At 33.9% G+C, this 22,199-nt stretch overlaps 2 protein-coding genes across 3 annotated transcripts; one reads left to right on the top strand and one right to left on the bottom strand.

Annotated features, from left to right (window-relative positions):
- Positions 1 to 163: 163 nt before the first annotated feature.
- LOC122016619 (calmodulin-like) lies at positions 164 to 1,033 on the bottom strand. The gene is made up of 4 exons (XM_042574019.1): positions 938 to 1,033; positions 695 to 852; positions 524 to 604; positions 164 to 426 (listed from the first exon to the last, which is right to left on the bottom strand). The coding sequence occupies exons 1-4, from the start codon at positions 1,008 to 1,010 to the stop codon at positions 292 to 294; spliced, it is 447 nt and encodes a 148-aa protein (XP_042429953.1). The 5' UTR covers positions 1,011 to 1,033; the 3' UTR covers positions 164 to 291.
- A 1,728-nt stretch (positions 1,034 to 2,761) lies between these two features.
- Positions 2,762 to 22,060, top strand: LOC121988495 (heterogeneous nuclear ribonucleoprotein R-like). Of its 2 annotated transcripts, none has more exons than XM_042541960.1 (12): positions 2,762 to 4,048; positions 7,161 to 7,250; positions 7,347 to 7,583; positions 8,483 to 8,701; positions 8,777 to 8,882; positions 11,443 to 11,601; positions 20,568 to 20,626; positions 20,702 to 20,781; positions 20,859 to 20,950; positions 21,028 to 21,065; positions 21,561 to 21,606; positions 21,704 to 22,060. In XM_042541960.1, exons 1-12 carry the CDS (start codon positions 2,849 to 2,851, stop codon positions 21,715 to 21,717), a joined length of 2,340 nt encoding a protein of 779 aa, XP_042397894.1. In that variant the 5' UTR covers positions 2,762 to 2,848; the 3' UTR covers positions 21,718 to 22,060. The 2 variants fall into 2 exon arrangements, with proteins under 2 accessions (XP_042397894.1, XP_042397888.1); XM_042541954.1 differs by having other exon boundaries at positions 21,025 to 21,065.
- Positions 22,061 to 22,199: the final 139 nt, after the last annotated feature.

Genomic DNA, 22,199 nt, shown 5'->3' with positions numbered 1-22,199 from the left:
CTGAATTGTGCTCTTTTCCTCTTACTTCTTCTCTATTGAAAAGAACTTGGGTTGCTGGCTCATTCCCATGGAAGACATCCGTTGCGTTCCTAGGATCTTCGGCTACAAATAAGAAGCAATAGTTCTTTGCGATGGATTTAGGTCAACTTTTCGTTAGCTATTGTTTCAATTTTCAATATTACTTTAAAGATTAATGATAGTTAGATCTTATTATAGACACATCCTCTAATTTATTATTGATGATGTATGACAATTCTAACAACAAGAACCTCTCACATCCCATTTTTCTTTCTATAAAGATGTCATCATCTTCACAAATTCCTCGTAGTTTACCTGCCCATCTCCATCTAAATCTGCCTCTTCGATCATTTGATCCACCTCCTCGTCCGTCAGTTTCTCTCCCAGACTTATCATCACATTCTTCAACTGCAAAATCATAAAACTTTCCTTCTTTAAACTGCAAAAGTCTACGCAAACATAATAATTAATACACTAAAAAAGTTAGATATTAACTCTATCTCACCTCATTCTTAGAAATGAAACCATTTTGATCCTTGTCAAACACTTTGAACGCCTCCCTCACTTCCTCTTCTGAATCGGTCTCCTAATTATTAAGAGCCAACAACAATAAATCTCCCGTGAAATGACTATTAACTCAACAAGCTACACGAAAATACTATCGTGGACTGCTTACATTCATTTTTTTAGCCATGAAGCTCAAGAACTCTTCGAACTCGATCGCTCCGCTGCCGTCCGCATCCACCTCACTTATCATTTCTTGCAACTCCTCCTCGGTAGCTCTCAATCCTAATGACTTGATCATCATCGAGAGCTCACCCATTGTAATGCAACCTAAGGAACCAAACATGATTTAACACAATTAACCAAAATGGAGATCAGGCAGGGTTCAGTCAGAGGATAGGAACCAAGAACAAACCATCTCCGTCGCGATCGAAGAGGCAAAAGGTCTCCTGGGACTCGATAATCTGTTCCTTCGTGATGAAACCCATCCAGGTGCTTGAAAATCTCGAGCTGTGAGGAACTGGCAATACATTCTTGGAGTTTATATAGACTCAGTTTGGTCTGACAAATTCCATTTGATAGTCAATGGCTTCCCACACGGACAAGGTAGATTTGGTCAGGTCCACCAAACCGAGTTGGCTTGATCAAGACTTGTCATTTATTTCCTTGAGTCAATCGGTTCGCGTATCACCTTTACCCACACACACAAATGTTTCGGGTCAAAGTATTTGTGTTGGGTTGACTTTTTGTTTGTGCTTGCCTGCTGGCAGAGGATAAGTTGGAATTGGGCTCGTGGCATGGAAACGTAAACAAAAGTAGTCGAAACATCGGGCAGCTCGATAACTTCGTCAGCAGATCTAGCTTTTTGACTAGATTCTCATCTTCTAGTTGTTCCTCGCTTGTGAACAGTCTTCATTTTTTTTGGACGAAAAGTAAAACATTCTTGTTCGCTTTTGCATTAAAGAACAAAAGTAGTATGCGCGAATGAGATTGACTTGAGCCTCCGCGGAAACGAGAACAAGTCAGTCCCAACAGATTGTTCTGGGTGCGACAAAGTCAACAGCTCGGTCAGCAGGAAGATTAAATGGTCAGATTGTAGTCAAATGAGAGGGAAAAAGAAATGAATGCATTTTTTTTTTTGTTTATGGAGTTGTTGTTATTTTTCATTGTGAATTTGTGTGTTCCTCAGGTATTTGAACCTTGTCGTCTACTTCACTTCTCATGATATCTTAGTGTTCGAAAGAACTCCTACAAAAGCACCTATGTCTTTGACGTCTCCCCTCGGCCACCCAAAGAAAAGGGTAAATTTGAAGGATGAACACGATTAAAGTTGTTCAAAGATTGGAACCAATTGAGCATTTTAAATAGAACTGAAGCTAGCTCGAGCTGGAACTTAAGATCCGTCCCTGTACGACACGCATATGGTGTCAATAAGCTATGCCTATGTCGGGTGTGGCTATCTGGCGAGAGGAGATCTCTTGGACCACTTTTTTGTGATCCAGGGGATGTGTCACTCCTATTTACGGTTAGATCGTGGTCGCGATCCGGTCGTAATTGGTTGCGATCCCTTCTAAGGTTCATCGTTCCCATCAAATTATAGTTTTTGTTCGGAGCGGGCGGCCGGAGGCCGCCTGGAGGCTTCCAGTGGTGGATAAGTGACCAAATTACTGGGCGTCGAGCGAGCGTGTCCTCCGGGCGGCCTCCTGCCGCTCTATCCGAACAAAAATTATAACCTAGTGGGGACGATGAACCCTAGAATGAATCGCAACCAATTGTGACTGGATCGTGATCACGATTCGACCGCAAATAGGAGTGACACATCTCCTGGACCATAAAAAAATGGTCCAGGAGATCCTGGCTCCTAATGAGTGTCATATGACAAAAATTAATAAAAAAATCTATATTTTTCAAAATATAAAATATAAAATCTGTTTGATAAAAATATTGTTATTAAAATGTGTGTATATATATAAAAAGAAGTATAACAATTAACAAGGACTTAAGATAGGAATTAGCATTATTAAAAATAATTTTATTTTAAATATTTATTCTATATAATAATATTGTTAATTTACAAATAAAAACTTCACTCGGTTCTTGGGCCACGGAGAATCTATTCCCGGTCTGAAGCAGGCCGCGGCCCATTTGCACCTCTAGGCACGACAGCCTTGTAATTTCGTGTCTATTATTATTATTATTATTATTATTATTATTATTTCGTTTTCAATTTAGTTACAAGGTCACAGACTTACAGTGCAGATCTCTCTCCTCCTCTCTTCGTCTCTCCCGTCGGCGCTCCTCCGACCCAAACACCAAAACCAGGACGATGCCTCCCAAGAGGCGCGTCGTCAAAACCGTACGCAAAACCACCCCAAAATCCCAAACGAAAACCGCCGCCGAGATCCCCAACACTCCCGCTGCCGAGCCCTCTCGTCCCGCCGCCGATTCCCCCGCAATCGTCACCCCTCCCCCCTCCGCCATCGCCTCAGAGACACCCGTGTCCGAGCTCATCGAGCCTACCCCGGATCCTCCTGCCCCTGATGCCTCCGTCGTCCAGCCTCCCGAAACCCCCGCTGCCGCTGTCGAAGCCGCAGAGGAACCTTCGGAAACTCCCGCCGACGCGAACCCTTCGATCGTTGTCACGGAACCTCAGGCGTCGGCGGTGGAGGTTCCCATTGCGGCACCTCAGACAGCAACTGTGGTGCCTTCTGGAGCTGGGAAGAAGACAGCCGTCCGGGTGAGGAAGGTGATCAAGAAGAAGATAGTCAAGAAAATCATCCCTAAGGCGGTTCATTTAGCGAAGAAGGATTCGGTTTCGTCGCCACAGCCAGCGGAGACGGCCAGACAAGAAACCCTAGTCGCTGAAACCGGGTCTGATAACCCTAGTTCCGATGCTGCGGCTGGAGATGCTGTACTGGTTGAGAATAATGAGGTAGATAAGGAGAAGGGTGTGCATAAGGAACGGGATGACTTGAAAAAGGATATGCATATGGATCAGGACGAGCAGGGAGATAAGGAGAATGATGATCAAAGGAAGCAGGATAAGGAAGAAGGTCACAATGACACAGTGGTGGTTGCTGCGGATGAGATGGTTGAGTTGTCCGAGCAACAGGACAAGGACAATGATGCTAAAAAAAGGCAGGATAACGGGGAAGGTCACATTGAGGGATTGGTTGCTGCTAGTGATGAAATGGACGGGATGTCTGAGCAGCAGGATAAGGAAAATGATGCTCAAAGGAACCAGGACAAGGAAGAAGGTCACAATGAGGCAATGGTGGCTGCCGGTGATGAGATGGCTGGGATGTACGAGCGGAAGAATAGGAGAAAAACTGAGATTTTTATTGGTGGGTTGAGTAGGGATGCAAAGGAGGAGGATCTGAAGAAGGTCTTTGGAAAGGTGGGAGAAATTGTGGAAGTAAGACTGATGATGGATGGCCAAACAAGGAAGAACAAGGGGTATGCTTTCTTGAGGTATAAGGATCCAGCGCATGCTAAAAAGGCCGTCTCTGAATTTCCTAGAGTTGAGGTAATTGCATTTTTGTTCTTTGCCTCTTAAATTTAGTTCATGGAGCTTTGTAGCTGTTGTACAATACAATCTCTGTTCAATTTTGTTTAATTTGACTCCCTGAGTATGGGAGAATGTTCATGAAGTAACATTGTGGTCCCATCTTTAGGATGGATAACTTGTAATGCATATCTCAGAAATAACCATATGATTTCACAGAGTAATTTTTCTGCATGTCTTGTTACCTGAACATTTTCACCACCTAATTTTTATGGCTGTTTTTGAAAATATTTGATCCCACATTTGCATCATAACTTGAAGAATGAGAAAGATATTTTTTTTCCATTGGATTTATAGATATCACATTAAAGAAGCATTGCACTTAAAATATTTGGTGACTTATGGGTCCTGACATTATAATTGTCTGCCATAGTACTTATGAATAGATAGACACAAATATTATTCCTAAAACACAGACTAGATTAAGGAAGATATTTTTGTTCATGAGAATGAAAGAAATTGGTTATTTGTTTGTTCTTCTCATATCAGCAGTTCAATCAATATATTCTATAAATCACAGGACAGAATATTGCTTGAGAAATGAATGATCCTGGTTGCTATATATGTTACTCTCATGCTCCTTAAAGTAGTGCAAATTTAGTACATGAGGATAATCTTAGGAATTCTTTGTTTATGATGTTTTCAGAGATTCAAAAACAGTTTTGAATTGATATTTCTGCAGGATAAAAGATACAATTAATAAAACCATTTAAGCTGGTGAGAATGTGTTTGAAGAGACCTTTCAGTTGTGTAGTTATTATTGAATATATTGCAATTGGCAATCATAAGGTCTTTTTTTCACATTGAATGGACCCGTGTGCTTAGGATGCATTGTTTGGTTTGATACTTACAAGTCTATTTTGGTTTATTCAAACAGAAACTGAATACTAAGGTTCACTGTCAACCTTATAAGAATTGAAGGTTTCTACTTCTAGCCAATTTGAGATAAAAGTTTTCCCCATCAAGTTGCTGGGGACTTGAAAGCTTACATATTTTATATAGCTGCTATCTCTAGCCAATATGTAGATTAAAATTTACTTCATTTAGGACTCGAAAGTTTATATCTTTCCTATAAATGGCATTTGATGACACATTGTACATTGACTTCTTTTACTTACATTGTCACCCCCCTTGAGTTGGAGTATGCTTTCATTAATTGGAAGTTGCATATACTGCATGGCACTTTCAGTCTTATTAAAACTGTCATATTAAAAAAGGGCTAATTATTTGTATTATTGATTTGGAATGCCTATTTTGCAGTTGTGGAAATATATATACACTGAAAAAACTAAAATATTATTACAATGCTGTTTCTTTAACTACTTTCATCAACAATATCACGCTAACATAACTCACTATAGAACACACAATACAACAAATACAAATGGAAAAACCCTGCAAACAATGCTAAAATACACAAGCTTAAAATGCAACAGCAACATTACACCAAAAACTGGAACAGAAGAAACTTTTATTATTGCAACAGAACTTCAGAAATCTCAGTGTATGCATGAGTGTTCCTCTACCAATTACCTAATCATCACTTTACTCTATTGACCCACTACTGTCGAATCTATATTTGCGTGTGCACACATGCTACCCAAGCATTGTACGATTAAAAGTTGACACAAGCCGAATAATGATCCATAGCCCACATAGAGCAAACCTCAGTAATTTCAGCATAATGCATGAATGTGCTAAACTTAACATGGCAACAAACATGAAAGATATTCCAGTGACAAACTCATAATTTATTGTATACATGATATAGACAATAGTCATCATTGGAAGAAAAAGATGCTGTGATGGTCCAAAATGAATCAATTTTGTGACAGCTATGACTGTAAACAACTGGTAAAGTTAATTAATTTCACCAACTTGTTATCACAGTTGTTCTCAAAAGTCCAAGATAAATTAGTGTGAAGAAGCAACAGTACTGATTAGATCAATCAATGCAGATCAATACAACATGCAATCAAGAGCAATCAAAATATGACTCCCACAGGTTGGCACAGTTGGTAACTACATGGGTGGTTGCTCTAATAGGTCTTGGGATCAATTTTGGGTGTTTGACCTCCCCCATGCAATGGGCTAGGGCAAAATGCCTCCAGTTATTTACCTACTTGTATCTAGCGGAGGGCCGGTGATACTGGGCCGCTGGGATGAGCATTATCACCTTTTGCTCCAAAAGAGCAATCGTAATATACCAACCGAAGGAAACCATGTAGATATAATGCAAATGAGTTTAAAAAAAAAGGAAAAATAAAAAGAACCAACAAAACACAATCTCTTTTGATATATTCTCTTTGTTTAAGTTAAAAATCCCTCGGTATCTCTTCACAACTTTTCTCTATATTTGTGAACCTTAGTGTATTGTAGTATCTTTAGTTTGAGGGTAGTTAAAGATGAAAATTATATACTGAAGATTTTATTCTTTTGGAGCTCATATCAACTTGTCAACTTAGTACATATCATTACTACAACAACAACTAAGTCTTATCCTACTAGTTGGGGTCGACTTAGTACATATCATTACATCATCTAAGTCTCAACAATTGTACTAGCATTGGGTCTTCATTATTTTTATCGAACATTTTGTCATTTTTTTTATTTGTGAGTTTCTATTTTTGTAACAATATCTATGCTTCATCTTGATAGGAGTGTTAGAGTTAATAGTTACATGATGTTTGAATGTATAGGCTGCTTAGATGATGATATTGAGTCTCATATGTGGTATCTAGACAAAGTGTATTATATTGGTGACTTTGGTGCTCTCTCTCTCTATATGGGTTCAGTTTATCCTTTTTATCTGAATATTCCATTTTATCCTTGCCAACATGTCCGGTGTGCCTATTTATGTCTGACTTTGCTATACTTGTCCACATGGTCTGTTAACTTATTCTTGTTTATCCTCCTTTATGCTAATTTTTTGTATGTAAACTTGAGCTGATATATCTTTCATGCTTCTATTTTAGCTCCTGTGGAAGATAGTTTAGATGTTCTTTGTTCTGAATTATGAAGTATGGTTGGTACTTGGTAGTAAAGCTAATTTTTGTACTAATGTAAACTGAAGATCTGTGGAAAGCTTTGTGGAGCAGCTGCTCTTGAGGGTAATGATACTATATATTTGGGAAGCATTGATAAGGACTGGAAGAAAGAAGATGTAAGTTTTAGAATTTCTTCATATCAACTGGAGAATCCTTTGCCCTTCATGGTGACAATTTTCTTCCTCTATTTGTGTCATGTGAATTGTGAGCAGGTGTTGAAGATTTTGCAAGATATTGGAATTGAAAAGATTGACACTGTCACTGTCATGCCTGATCCTCACAATGCAGATGCAAATCGTGGATTTGCTTTCCTTGAGCTTGAAACTAACAGAGATGCACATATTGCTTACAGAAAACTTCAGAAAAAGGATGTGTTTGGAAAAGGTCGAAATATTTCTGTTTCTTGGGCTGAACCATTAAATGACCCTAATGAGGAGGAGTTGCAGAAGGTCTCTCTTTTTTTTTTTTCTTGTAATGATATTTTCTGTTAGTTTCATGAGATTCTTAGGCTCTGATCATTACATGAAAAACTGTTTAAGTATTTCTAAAATATATGGTTGGAGCCTTGGAGGGAAAGTTATATTTTGAACTAGATATCTTACCGTCTTTTTGCCCTAGCCCTCTGGCATTTCTGAAAGTTTTCAAAGTAGTTTGGTCTTGTGTGTGTGTATATATATATGTGTGTGTGTGTGTGTGTGTGGTTCTTATTGCAAAATACCAAGTATGCTTGTTGGATAGGCTTGTGCAATTTTACTCCCAAAAAATTGCTTCAGGGTTGAAATCTTGTGTACTTTCTAATTGTCCATAAACAGTAACAGCCATATTTAATTGTTTCCTTAGGTTAGAACCATCACAAGGGATTGATGACAAAATTTTGTCACGTAATGTGAAATTGTATGACTAAATTCTGTACACTTATTATTTTTGATCCAATCATGTTGTCCAATTAGTTTGAGTTTTTTTTTTTTTTTTGAAATCCATCTGTTTTAAGTTATGTGTGGACATTTGCTTTTTGGATCCATCTCACCTTATTAAATGGCTAAGAATGTTTTAATGCCAATCTCAATATCTAATTGTTCATTGTATCTTGCATATATGCTGGTGCGGAAGAATGCACATAAAACATTTTTCTAAATAAACTAATTGGTTCTTGAAAATCTGTTTTCAATCATCATAGAACAAGTGCTTGCATGTGCATGCACACACATTGTTTCTAACATATAATGGATGAGGTTTTCAAAAAAATTATCCTCATCAACAAATTCTTGGTTAAGCTTTATGATTCTCAAGTTAAGATTCCTTATGAAATCTTTGTCAGGTTACTTATATTTTATTATTTTAATTTAAGGTGAAATCTGTTTATGTTGAGGGCATACCATCTTCGTGGAATGAGTCCAAGTTAAGGGAGTTATTTGGCAAGTTTGGTGAGATTGAACGGATTGTCCATTCACGTGATATTCACACTGCTAAGAGAAAAGATTTTGCTTTTGTTAACTTCACTGTTAGAGAGGCAGCTCTTTCATGCATTGAATCATTCAAGGAGGACGTAACTGAGAATGGCTCAAAGGTATAATTCTTAGTATATTATGTTCCTATCTTTTTGCTTGATTTGTATGGATTTTTTTTTTTTTTTGGTTTGTAGGTGCCTATTAAAGTATCATTTGCTAAGCCTGTGCAAAAGAGCAAGCAGAGTAAAGGGTCTTCAAAGTATACAAGCACAGACAAGGAAAAGACTAAGCCTATGCAACGTAAGTTTTAATGTCTTCAGTTAAAATAGTTAAAGCATCCTTTATCTGTACAAATTATATGAATATCTTTTTTTAACAATTATCTTTAGGTAATGGGATTGTTTAAGTATTTGTTTCTATCTATATTGTGATTATCTCAATGTATATGATTGTCTAATCATTGTCGAATTGTTTACCTCAATTATCAAAATTGATATTTTCAGTGTCTTGAGGTACAAGTCTATGTCAAAGTTCCATTTTCCAATTTTCTCTGTTTATATTTTTTAAATACATTTTTTTGTTCTATTTGATACGTATTATTTGGTAAGAATATTTTCATATTCCTTATGTTTGTGTTTTGAGCATGAGACAAATTAATTAAAATTATGCAATGTGCATACAAAATTTTGTGACGGTGTGTTGGAGATATATAGCATAATTACAGAGTCTCTTAAGATCTCTGCTAAAGTGGCATATTTGTGGCTAGAATCTTCACCAAACATCATCTGGCTGTATTCTTGAACTAACAGCTTCTTATTGAAATGATAATTGAATAAATATAAGTTCAATTAATTCTAATCAAACTATAACAATAACAACCAAGTCTTTCCCACTAGGTGGGGTCGGCCTAATCAAACTACAACCATACAAAATAGTAATAGAAAATGGCTATCAGATAATGATGAACTATTTGATGTTCAACCTTATCATGGTCTGAGCTTCACAACTGCTCTTATTTTTTTTAATATTTATTTTTGAGTAAATACTGAGACAAGGATTTCTCATTTGTTAATTATGACCTAACCTGTCTATCCTTTGACTCTTTGGATCATTTCCATCTGAAGAAAAAGGACACATGCAATATCTGCTCCATGTGTGCTATATTTCTTGAGAACTTTTTTCATATGCAACATCTTGCTATGCAATCCATTTTTTTAACTTCATCATGGAAGGAATTAGTGCAGAGTTCAAAGGATATGTATGATTTTTTTTTTTAATTTATTTTTGTCTGTTTTATTATATAATCACATTCTTTTAGTATCCTGGTTTAGCATGGGTATTAGGTAGTATTTCATTTTTTGAAGGATTATTTTGTTCCTTGGTAGGAAAATTCATCTGAATGCCCTTAGTGACACTTATCCATATGTTGGCTTTTCTTTCCTACTAACCATTTTTTATTTATTAATCAAAATCAGTTATCTATGATTTGTCTTTTTTTTTGTGTGTTTGTTACTATCTTGAGCTGCATTATTTGCATCTTGATTGATGCTGTGTATGATCTGGTCCCTACCTTTGTCAATCAATATAATGTTCACAAAATTCACATGTGGTTCTCCTCTTATAGTCTTTTTATTGATCCTTAATTGTTATAGTCAATGTTCGTCTCAACTATTTGTGGATTACATGAATTTATTCACTCTTTCTAAATTTATGCAAGGGTATCAACTTAGTAACATTCAAATCAATTAGATTAGTTTCCATTACATTTACTAGAGTTTTATTCGCTGTTCCTCTATTCCTTGTACCTTTTGCTCTGGCTGATTCAACTTGTTTAATTATAGAACTGATTGGACTTTTGAATAATGTCTGTATTGTCTCAATGCATTTTTTCTCATTTTATTTCATCTATTGGAATATTACAGCCAACCCCACCTAGTGGGAAAAGGCTTTGTTGTTGTTGTTATTTCATCTATTGGAGCTCACTACTAGGTTGTATTGGTTGTCAAGCTGCAGCGATTACCATGGAATTCTTCCATAGACTGTCTATAGATGCTTTACTCGAGTAGGTGCTACCTAACATGTTTATCTTAATTCTCAAATTTCTGTTGAATAACCTAGTTAACTAAAATGCACCATGACCTCGTAAACTATTTCAAATTCTAATACAACCCTGTATTTTTTAAAAAAGTTGTCGTAACCTCATTTGACCTATGTTTGAAACCACTATATGATTCCTAAGATATTATCATTTCAATCTCCAAAGTTGAATTTTGTATACAATGTTCACTGAATAGTTTGTAAAGATGTTTTCTTTCAGAAGGTGCCTACTACTAAGTTGGTAAAAACTTGAAGTTGTTGTCATGGTCTTGGTTCAAAATTTGCCCTCACCATATGGGTACTTGCCTGTATATGTCTTACATAGAATATGTAGTAGGCTGTTTCCTTTCCCTCTTAAGATAATGTTATGTTTCAACGTTTCTCTGATTTTTTATTGATAATAAGAACCTTTAGTTAATATGTTATGCAGATAATGTTTCCTAAATATTCACAGTTTTTTGTTTAACGCCAACAATATAATAAATTTCCTCTTCTCAGAATTTGTTGGTAACTTGATTTATTATTCTTCTAAATATATGCAATAACCAATACTTTGGCATTAGAATGGAAAATGACTGTCTGTTTCCAAGCAAGATTTTGTTAGTGAACTTTGACTAAGCAGGAGATTATAAATTAGCCCGCCCCATACTTTTGGTGCAAGTTTTGTCAGTGACTATAATTTAAATATACTGTTGTGGTTCTTAAGATTTATTTAACTCTAATCCAATGATATATGACATTTCATCTTGAATCTTTCTTCTAGGTGATGACAAGACAATTGATTCGTCATACAAGAGAAAATCTTTCAGAGGAGATATTAATATTACAGGTGGAGACAGGAAGACTTCTACTACCAATGAACTCCTTCAAGTTTTGAGGGAGCAAGCTCATTGGAAACATGGGCAAGGTGGTTATGGCAGAGGTATCTCCTTGGATGAAATTGTCATACCTTTGAAGTCCTAGCTTTAGTGGATATTTTTTATTGTTAGTATTCATGATTTTTCTTAGAAAAAATTAGCTTTAGTGATATCTTTATAATCTAGACATTGATTTTTTTTCTTCTGATTCTCCTATAATTATTTATTTAAATATTCCTTTTAAGTAATTTGTTTAGATAAATATCTCACTTTGCTGAATTTGTATATAAACGTAGCAAATCATGCTATCCATACTGCATTTCCATGTAGAATAATATTCCAGCTAAGAATATGAACTTAAATAATATACTAAATGATTATTTATTAACCATCCGAAAGATTTTACCTTTTGATGATACAAGAACAATCAAGCTTTATCCGACTAGTGGGATCGACTATATGGATCCTTTTACGTCATTAGCTCTATCCCCTACTATATCATCTATACTTAAATAAATTTTAACTTGTTTTATTGTTGCTAACAAAGTCTTCTTTTTTTTTATCTTCATTGTTTAATGTGCATTTGTCATAGTTTCACATTGCCTAACCAGAGTATTTATTGGCCATCTAGTACATGTTCGTACTATCTTAAATGTGTTTCTCAGATTTTCCCTCAATAGATACAACTCCGACTGCTCTCATTTATTATTCTATCTATTCTCATATGTCCACACATCCACCTTAACATCTTCATTTGTGCAACTTTCATCTTCTACTAATGTTTTCGAGTCATGGCCCAACATTCAGCGTCATATAGCATAGTAGGTCTAACCGTCGTTTTGTAGAACTTCTCTTTAAGTTTTAGAGGTAATTTACAATCACATAAAATAATCGACGCTTTCCTCCATTTCAACCATCCTGCTTGTATTCTTTGTAAGGCATCTTCTCAATCCCTTTATCATTTTGCAAAAATGATCCTAAATGCTTAAATCTTTCAGCTAGACAACTCGTCATCTCCTATCTTAACAATTGTCTTATTCAAGGTTTTAAAAGTTGCTAGGCGCTAGTTAGACGCCCAACCAACGCCTAGACCGCTTAGGCAGAGGCTAGACGCCATTAGACAGATTCCATGGTATAAACATAAATTACATAATAATTAAAATAAATTATCTTTCAATTTGCAAGTATCAAAATGAAAACAAATTACCTTGCGACTTTAATGAATATTGCGAGTGTTTGATGAAATGACGTTTTCAAAGGATGAAACTTTGACCAATCTTCAATTCAATCCCTTTCAAATCGCAAGAAAAATTAGACAATAATTTTTTCTTCAAATCGATTTCTCCAGCCTTTTAACTCCAAAATGTCGGTTTCTTCATTCGCTCTGAAAATGAAATTTTTTTTGCTAGCCGCTAGGGCAAGCCAACAAATCGATTTTTTTGTTGGACCAATGATTATGACCTATAAAACTTAAGCACAACACATAAAAAAAAGGGTTACATTTCAGTTTTTTTTTAAAATTTAAAAGTTCAAACTAAAAAAAAATCATGAAATTCTTGTACTATTTTTGCTGTGCTTATACGATTCAACTAATTAGTCAGCGTCTAAGGCTGCCTAATCCTGCCTAGGCGCCAATGCCGCCTAGGTTGGCCGACTAATATGTTTTCAGTGCGGCTGACTGACACCTAGCACTTAGGCAGCCGCCTAGGATGATTTTTAGAATATTGGTCCTATTACATCTAATATTGCTAAATTTAAATTTCATATATTCTGTCTTTACTCTACTAAACCTAAAACCTTTCACTTCTAGTATTTCCCGTCAAGATTCTAGTTTTCATTTGCAAATAATATGCACCACGATATTGTGTTTTGAATGTGTTGAGTAAGTTCGTTCATGACTAGTATAAAAAGATAGGGACTTAAAGCTAATCCTTGATGTAACCTTATTTCTATTGTAAATGCACCAGTAAATCCGCTTGAAGTCTTCACTTTGGTCGTTACATTCTCATACATTTCCTTAATTAGTTCAATATATGCTATGCTAACGCTTCTTTTCTAGAATTCTTCATATAGTTTCTCTTAGAACTTTATCATAAGTTTTTTCTAAGTCGAATGAATATCACGTGTAGATCTTATTTTTTAATTAGTTATCTTAGAAGATGTATAGCTTCTAGCATAAGTCCAAATTGATTATTGGTCACCGTGGTCTCCTTAATTTTTTTTCTATTACTCTTTCTCAAAGTTTTATGCTATGATTTATTAGTTTAATACCCTATAGTTTGTATTATTTTGTACCTCTCCCTCATTCTTATATAAGGGAACTAGAGTACTTACGATATTTTTTCGTTTTCAATATCATGTTAAATAATTTTATAAGTTATTCAATATCTTGTTTCCTTAGACACTTCAACCTCTATCGGAATATTATCGGGTCAACAACTTTTCCATTTTGCATTCTATTTAAAACTTGTTCTACTTCTAAACTTTAAATTCTATGATAAAAATTTAAATTTCTATACTTATTTGACATACTTAAATTACCTAAATTTAATTGGACATCTAAACTTTCATTAAAAAATTGATAAAAATATATCTTCCATCGCTCTTTTATTTGTGCATCATTTATAAGTACTCTATTGCATTCATCTTTAATACATCTTGTTTGAATTAGATCTCTTGTTTTTTCTTTTTCACTTTAATTATTTTATAAATATCTCTTTCCCCTTCTTTTGTATCCATCATTTATAAATGACGAACCAATCATGGTCGGTCCCAAGCCCTGGTAAATGAGGAGGGTTGCGTTAGGTTGTCAGTCAACATTAAAACTATGACAAAGGTTCAATGAATTGATCCATTAAACTATTATGTTAATGTTAGGTTGTTCCTAGGAAGGAACGATTGCAAGACCCGACTATAATGTCTCGGCAAGGATCGCTACATCTTTAGAACTCGAGTATAGTGTTAAATATATAAAAGTTCGCGTTGCAGGGTCTGATTGTAATATATCGGCAATGACCGCTACATCTCTATGAGAACTTGTGTGTAGTGTTAAATAGGCAAGAACTCTCACACTATAGGTTAGATAAGAACAAATATGATAAGAAAACTAATAGTCTAAGATTTTGAACATAGAATATAGTAACTCTCATTAGTAAATTAATGGAGGTAGTAGATATGATGATTAGGAGAAGAATTAGTATTTTATATGTACAAGAGACAAAATGGGTAGGTGAGAAGTGATAGAGAAAGAGTAAAAAAAGAAATGGGTGGATATTGTTGTAGATGGTTTGTTAAAGGATAAAATTGTAGGAGTAATTATAAAAGGGGATCGAATTATAACCTTTAAGATAACAGTGACAACAAAAACTATAAACATAATTAGCGTATATGCAACATAAGTATGATTAGATGAAGCTACTAAATCAAAGTTTTGGGACGATTTAGATGAAGTATTACAAAATATTCCGTCAAATGAAATAATTTTAATAAGAGATGATCTAAATAAGCATGTTAGAGTGAAAAATAAGGAATATGAGAGGGTACATGGGAGTTATGATTTGGAATGAGAAATTAAAAAGGGAAAACTATATTAGATTTTGCAATAGCATATGACCTTATATTAGTTAATATATTTTTTTAAAAAAGAGAAAAACATTTAGAGCATCCATATCGGTTTCTCTATTACTATATCTAAAATTTAGGGTAAATGACCCACTTTATTAAATTTAGATAATCACTTTTCACTACACACTACATCAAATACCCTAAAATTTTCATCATCCTTAATTTTTTATTATTTTCTTCTCTTCTATTTTTTATTATTATATTTATGGAATGAGGGGAAGGAGAGAGATTGAGTGGAAGGAGAGAGATTAAAAAGAAATATTATTTTATTTTTAGGGTAGAGGTTTCATTTCCTAAATTTAGAGAATCACTATTCATCAAATCTAAATTTAGAGAATGGATAGGGTAATTGATGTAGAGGATTTTTAGTTAACCTATCCAAAATTTAAAGTAAAATCTTTAAATAGGGTAATTGATGTGGATGCTCTTAGTCACGTTCAAAATTGGGAATAATAAATCACAAATTAACTTTTTTATGGTTAGGAAGGAGGATAAAAATTTTTATAAAGATTGTAAGGTTATCCTTGGAGAAAGCTTAACTACCCAACATAGGTTAGTAGTATTGGATATACGCCTCAATCATAATATCAATAGAAAGAAAATATATACAACTCTTAGAATTAAATGATAAAAGTTAAAGAATGGGAAGCAAAATATATTTAAGGAGAAGGTTGGAGTATAAATGTTAGATGAAATATGTAGTGACTCTAATACGACATGGGATAAGATGATATCAAAGTTGAAAATAGTAGCTAAGAGTGTGGTGAGTCAAAGGGACATGCACTATTAAATAAGGAATCTTGGTGGTGGAATGAGAAAGTACAAGAGAAATAGAAGGAAAAATGAACAACTTATAAGGAATTATATATTTGTATTAATAAGAATTTTTTTTAAAAAAAATATACAATAGCCAAGAAAGAGGCTAAGAAAGTGGTAAATGAAGCAAGGAATTAAATTTTTGAACAATTATATTAAAAATTGAATACAAAAGAAGGGGAAAGAGACATTTATAGAATAGTTAAATGAGAGAAAGGAAGACAAGAGATCTTATCCAAATAAAATATATAAAAGATGAATATAATAGGGTACTAGCAAACAATAGAGAAATAAAAGAGCAGTGGAAGAGATATTTGCATCAACTTTTTAATGAAAGTTTAGGTTACTAACTTAACTTATGTAATTTAAGTAAGTCAAATGAGTATAGAAATTTAAATTTTTATCATAGAATTCAAACTTCTGAAGTAAAACAAGTTTTAAATGGAATGCACAATGGAAAAGCTATTGAACTAGATGATATTTCGATAGAGGTATGAAAGTGCCTAGAGAAACAAGATATTGAATGATTTATAAAATTATTTAACATGATATTGAAAACAAAAAAATGTCCGATTCCCTTATATAAGAATAAGGGAGACGTACAAAATTATGCAAACTATAGGAGCATTAAACTAATGAGTCATACTATGAAACTTTGGGAAAGAGTAATAGGAAAAGGATTAAGAAAGGATACCATGGCGATCGAAAATCAATTTGGGTTCATGTTTGTTGAAAAATATCGGGAACAAAAACAAGATCTACACATGATATTCATTGACTTAAAAAAAACTTATGATAGGGTCGAGAAATTATATGGAGAAATCTAGAAAACAGAGGTGTTAGCGTAATATATATTGAACTAATTAAGGATATGTACAAGGATATAATGACCAGAGTAAAGCCTTCAAGCAGAGCAATTGAATTATTTCTAATAAAGATAGGGTTACATCAATGATTAGCTCTAAGTCCCTATTTTTTTGCACTAATTATGGACGAACTCATTACACATATTCAAGACACAGTACCGTGGTGCATGTTGTTTGCAGATGATATTATTTTAATAGATGAAACACGTGAAGGAGTAAATGCTAAACTAGAATCTTAGCGGAAAACACTAGAAGGGAAAAGTTTTAGGTTTAGTATAATAAAGACAGAATATATGAAATTTAAGTTTAGCAATATTAAACGTAATGAGACAATTATTAGGATAATGTTGAGTTGTTCGGAACTGAAAGCTTTAAATATTTAGTATTATTTTTGCAAAATGATAGAGGGATTGAAAGAGATGTCTTTTTAGAATACAAGCAGGATGATTGAAATAAAGGAGAGCATCGGGTATTTTATGTGACCATATAATACCTCTAAAAGTTAAAGGAAAATTCTACAAAGTCACAGTTAGACTTGCTATGTTATATGAAGTTAAATGTTGTGCTATGACTCGAACACATGAGCAGAAGATGAGAGTTTTAGATATGAGGATATTAAGGTGAATGTGTAGACATACGAGGATGGACAGAATAAGAAATGGGAGCATTAGAGAGAAAGTTGGAGTTGCATCTATTGAGGGAAAATTCTAAGAGACACATTTAAGATTGTGTAGCTTGTACTTAGACGATCAATAAATGCTTCAGTTAGACGATGTGAAACTATGATAAATGCATATCAAACGAGAAAGAGGAAGACCAAAAAAGACTTGGTTAGCAATAATAAAACAAGATAAAATTTATTTAAGTATAAATGATGATATAGTAGGAAATAAAGTTCAATGACGTAAAAGGATCCATATAGCCGACCCCACCTGGGAGGATAAATCTTGGTTGTTGTTGTTTCCTCGTTCTTATAAATATATAATTTCTTATATGTCATTCATTTTTCCTTCACTTTTTTTGTACTTTTTCATTTCATCACCAAGATTCCTTGGTGATGCATGCCTCTTTAACTCATTGAATATACTCTTAGATATCATTTTTAATTTTGATATCATCTTATCTCATGTCGTATTAGAGTCGCCGTATATTTTGCTTGTGCTACTACCTTCTCCTTAAATATATTTTGCTTCCTATCCTTTAACTTCCACCACTTAATTCTAGTAGTCGTGTGTATTTTCGTTCTATTGATACTATGATTAAGATGTATATTCAACACTACTAACATACGTTTGGTAGTTAAGTTTTCTTTATGGATGACCATGTAACTTTATAAATCTTTCTATCCCTCTTTCTGATTATAAGAAAATCAATTTGTGATTTATTATTCTCACTTTTAAACGTGACCCAGTGTTCTTCTCTTTTCTTATAAAACATATTAGCTAGTATAAGATCATATGCTATCATAAAATCCAATATTGTTTTTCCTTCTTCATTGCTTGTTCCAAACCCACAATCTTCATGTACCCTCTCATATTCCTCATTTTTCACTCCAACATGGTCATTTAGATCATCTCTTATTAAAATCATTTCATTTGATGGAATATTTTGTAATACTTCATCTAGGTCGTTATAAAATCTTGATTTGATATCTTCATTTGATCTCACTTAAGGTGTATATATGCTAATTACGCTCATAGTTTCTTTCGTCACTACTATTTTGTGAGTTATAATTTTATCATTCTTTCTAACTACTCTTGTAACTTCATCTTCATCTTTTAATGAACTTTATCCTTTAATGAACTATCTATAAAAATACCAACTCCATTTCTTGTTTTACTCTTTCTTATGTACCATAACTTAAAACATGAGTTCTCAATCATTTTTGCCTTCTCGCATATTCATTTTGTCTCTTGTATACACAAAATATAATTCTTCTCCTAATCATTGTATCTATTGCCTCCATTATTTTACCTATGAGGGTTACTATGTTTCATATTTCAAATCTTAGATTATTAATTTTCTTATTATATTTGTTCTTAACCAACCTATGGTATGAGAACATTTGCCTATTTAACATTATATCAAGTTCTCAGGTAGATATAGCGGTCCTTATCAATACGTTGTAGTCAGACCTGAAATGCAAATTCTTGTATATTTAACATTACACCCGAGTTTTGGAGATGTAGCGATCCTTGTCAAGACGTTATAGTCGGATCTGTAACGCTTTCCGTCCGAGGAACAACCTAACATTAATGCAATAGTTTAATGGATTAATTCATTGAACATTTGTCATAGTTTAACGTTGACTTACAATCTAACACAGTCCTCCTTTATTTGGGCTTGGGACTGGCCATGACGGATAATTCGTCATGGGCAGAGTTTGCCTTTCGATGATAACTATGAAAATTTAGTAGCCATTATGATATATGTTGGCATGTTCGCTTAAGACGGTTAAAACTTCGTTTTGTATTGGTTTCAAAGGATAAGGTAAATGATTCAAAATAATGAAGATCGATGAACAAATTTACAGCAATGAACTCCCTAATATGATTAAAGAATATGCTGTTATGTTTAAATGTGGAAGATATGAGTGATATTCAGTCAATTTATGCCTTATTAGAAGAGAAGAGGAAGTCATGTTACTTGGACCAATTGTGTCTATTGTGTTTCTTAGACATGAGTTATGACGTAATTCCTAGAGAAGTTTATATGAATTTGCTTAATATTTATTTATTTTGCAAATGTTGAGGTTTATACGTAGTTATAAAAATTAGATGGGGCTGCCAATTGCGCTGGAGAAGTTGGCAACTGGATACTTCTGTTGGTGATGTTTGTTCAGAGTGAAAAAAAAAAATAAATCAAAATTTGCCAGTTAGATCAAATAGTCAATTGGTCATGTGACTTGAAATATAAAAAATATTAGCTTATAATTTCAAATGATCAGATTTGGGATCATAACATAATTTTTATTCATTTTTTTGGCATACTATATAATAAATATATCCATTTTTTTATAAAAAATCCTGCATTTAAAATACAATTGCAAATTGAGTATTCTAATTTTATATCATTGCCAGTTTCGTATGTATTTATTTTTTCCTATATTTGTTTGTCTGAGTGTGCTTGTATTTTTTTATGTCAATATGGAGCATGTGTTTCTTTGAGATGTGCAATTTATAAATGTGATATAACTTTTTTTATTCTTTTTGACTAAATTTATGTTCTGAAATAAAATTAATAAATTTGTAGTTTAACAAGTGAAACTAAATTGATCTTGTCAATGGACTCAGCCGAATAAATATTCGGGTCCAAGTTCAGTGCAACGATTGCTCCGGAGCTCTGTGGTTCAAATTCCAGTTCGGTTTTTAGAAGATATCTGCTGCGAAATAATTACCAAAGTTTCCATCATTTGGAGGGCTTTATTGTACTCCCTTTGATTTTCCTCTTATGTTCCTTATGTTTTCTTTCCTAGTCTTCATTTTCTATAGTCCTTGCCTGGTAGATTGACTAGTCCTTATTAGCTCCAATCAGACCTTCCCACTGGTTGCTACTGCTGGAATGAGAGTGTTATTCCTTTGTCTACTTCCCATATAGACAGCCTTGTGATTCTGCTTTGTTTTCCTATTTTCTCACTCAAGTTTAACATTTAGTTTTACGAACATTTTTTTAGTACTTCTAATGATTTTATGACTCATTTCTCACTTGTATTTTTGCATAACCAGGTCCTATGATACAAGATTATCCACATGTGGCTGGAGCAAAACGTTCCTTCTCTTATCCGGTAATTACTGCTTTGTAGTGCAATTCCACCTTGATCTTTTCTGATCATATCCTTGGCATGCTACTATTGCTGCAGGGAGAAGAAGCTTCATACTTAGACACCAGAGGATACCCTCATCCTCGTCTTGACAGATCTTTTCCAGTTTCCAGCTCAAGGTTTGCTTATCTAACCTCAGTGACTTCATCAATCTGAGCAACCTATACTTTCTTTTAAATGTTGATGTTTTGGTTAGCTATGGTGCATACCCTTCTGGAGGCGCATACCCTTCTGGAGCTGGGTCTTCTCTGCCATACTATCAGCACTCAAATACTGGTTATTTAAGTGGTATTTTTCCTATTTCTTTCACAATGCAAATGCAGTTGACCTTTTTACTCATGATTTGATATGTTGAACTTCAGCAGGTTCTACTGCTGTACCAGAGTATCATGGCAATTTTCAGGTAAATTTAAATTTCACTCTTGTGTTTTTTCATTGGAAATGAAAAAATAAATTAAGAGCATTAGAGAGAAAATCAGAGTTGCATTTATTGAGAAAAAACTCTGAGAGACGTTTAAGATGGTACGGGCATGTACTTAGACGATTAATAAATATTCTAGTTAGACGATGTGAAATTATGACAACACATATATCAAACGAGGAAGAGGAAGACAAAAAAAAAACTTGGTTTAGTAATAATAAAACAAGATAAAATTTATTTAAGAATAAATAATGATATATTAGGAGATAGAATTCAATGGTATAAAAGGATCCATATAGCTAATCCCATCTAGTGGGATAAAACTTAGTTGTTTTTTTTCATTGGAGAGTAAATAAAAAATTTACTCTGCATTAGTTTCTTGTTTGATTACTTTCATATTGACAAGAATGCCTATTGCTTCAAAAACAATATTTATTTAATTGCATCTGACGCCTATGCATTCTTCTTCTTCCACAGAATCAAGGAGCTCCTCCACCTAATAGAAGCAGTATGTATTCTAGATGTAAGCTTATTACCAAATTGTAATGCAATCATCTCTCCTTCGGCCCTTGTGTGCATACTTCTTCCCTTGTTTTTGATCGGAAAGATACTTTCTGCAGATAGATATGGTTGATCATCGCCTAGCATAGAAGATTTCAAGTTTCAGCCATTGCATCACCTTCTAGAGCTTCCCATCTTTGCTGATAGATTTGGAAGCTTCCTAGCAACTCATGATCTGTTTTGTTCATAGAAAGCTATTGAAAGCCTCTTGCACCAGTTTTACTTGGATTAATCCGTCTCACTTGCCAATGATTCTAGCACATTAAACTAATCTATGTAATCAACGATACTTGTGGTATCAGTCGTCAACTACTGTACTTTCCATGTCCCAAAGAAGCCATAGTTGTCAATGTAAGAACCAAATTTAATTAGAATAGCTACTTAATGAAATATACATGAGCAATGCAATCTTTCAATTGTGTGTTACTTTTTCTGCATGTTTCAATGTTAAATTAGATATTTCGATCATCGTGATTTTTGTTACATTAAATATTTTTTAAAAATAAAAAATATCTATTTGTGAAATAATAGAGAATATTATTTGATTGCTAAATG

The sequence above is a fragment of the Zingiber officinale genome, chromosome 1B, assembly GCF_018446385.1.
Source record: "Zingiber officinale cultivar Zhangliang chromosome 1B, Zo_v1.1, whole genome shotgun sequence".
NCBI classification, from domain to species: domain Eukaryota; kingdom Viridiplantae; phylum Streptophyta; class Magnoliopsida; order Zingiberales; family Zingiberaceae; genus Zingiber; species Zingiber officinale.
Note: the sequence above shows the minus strand (reverse complement) of the source record. Positions and strands in the feature narration are given on the sequence as shown.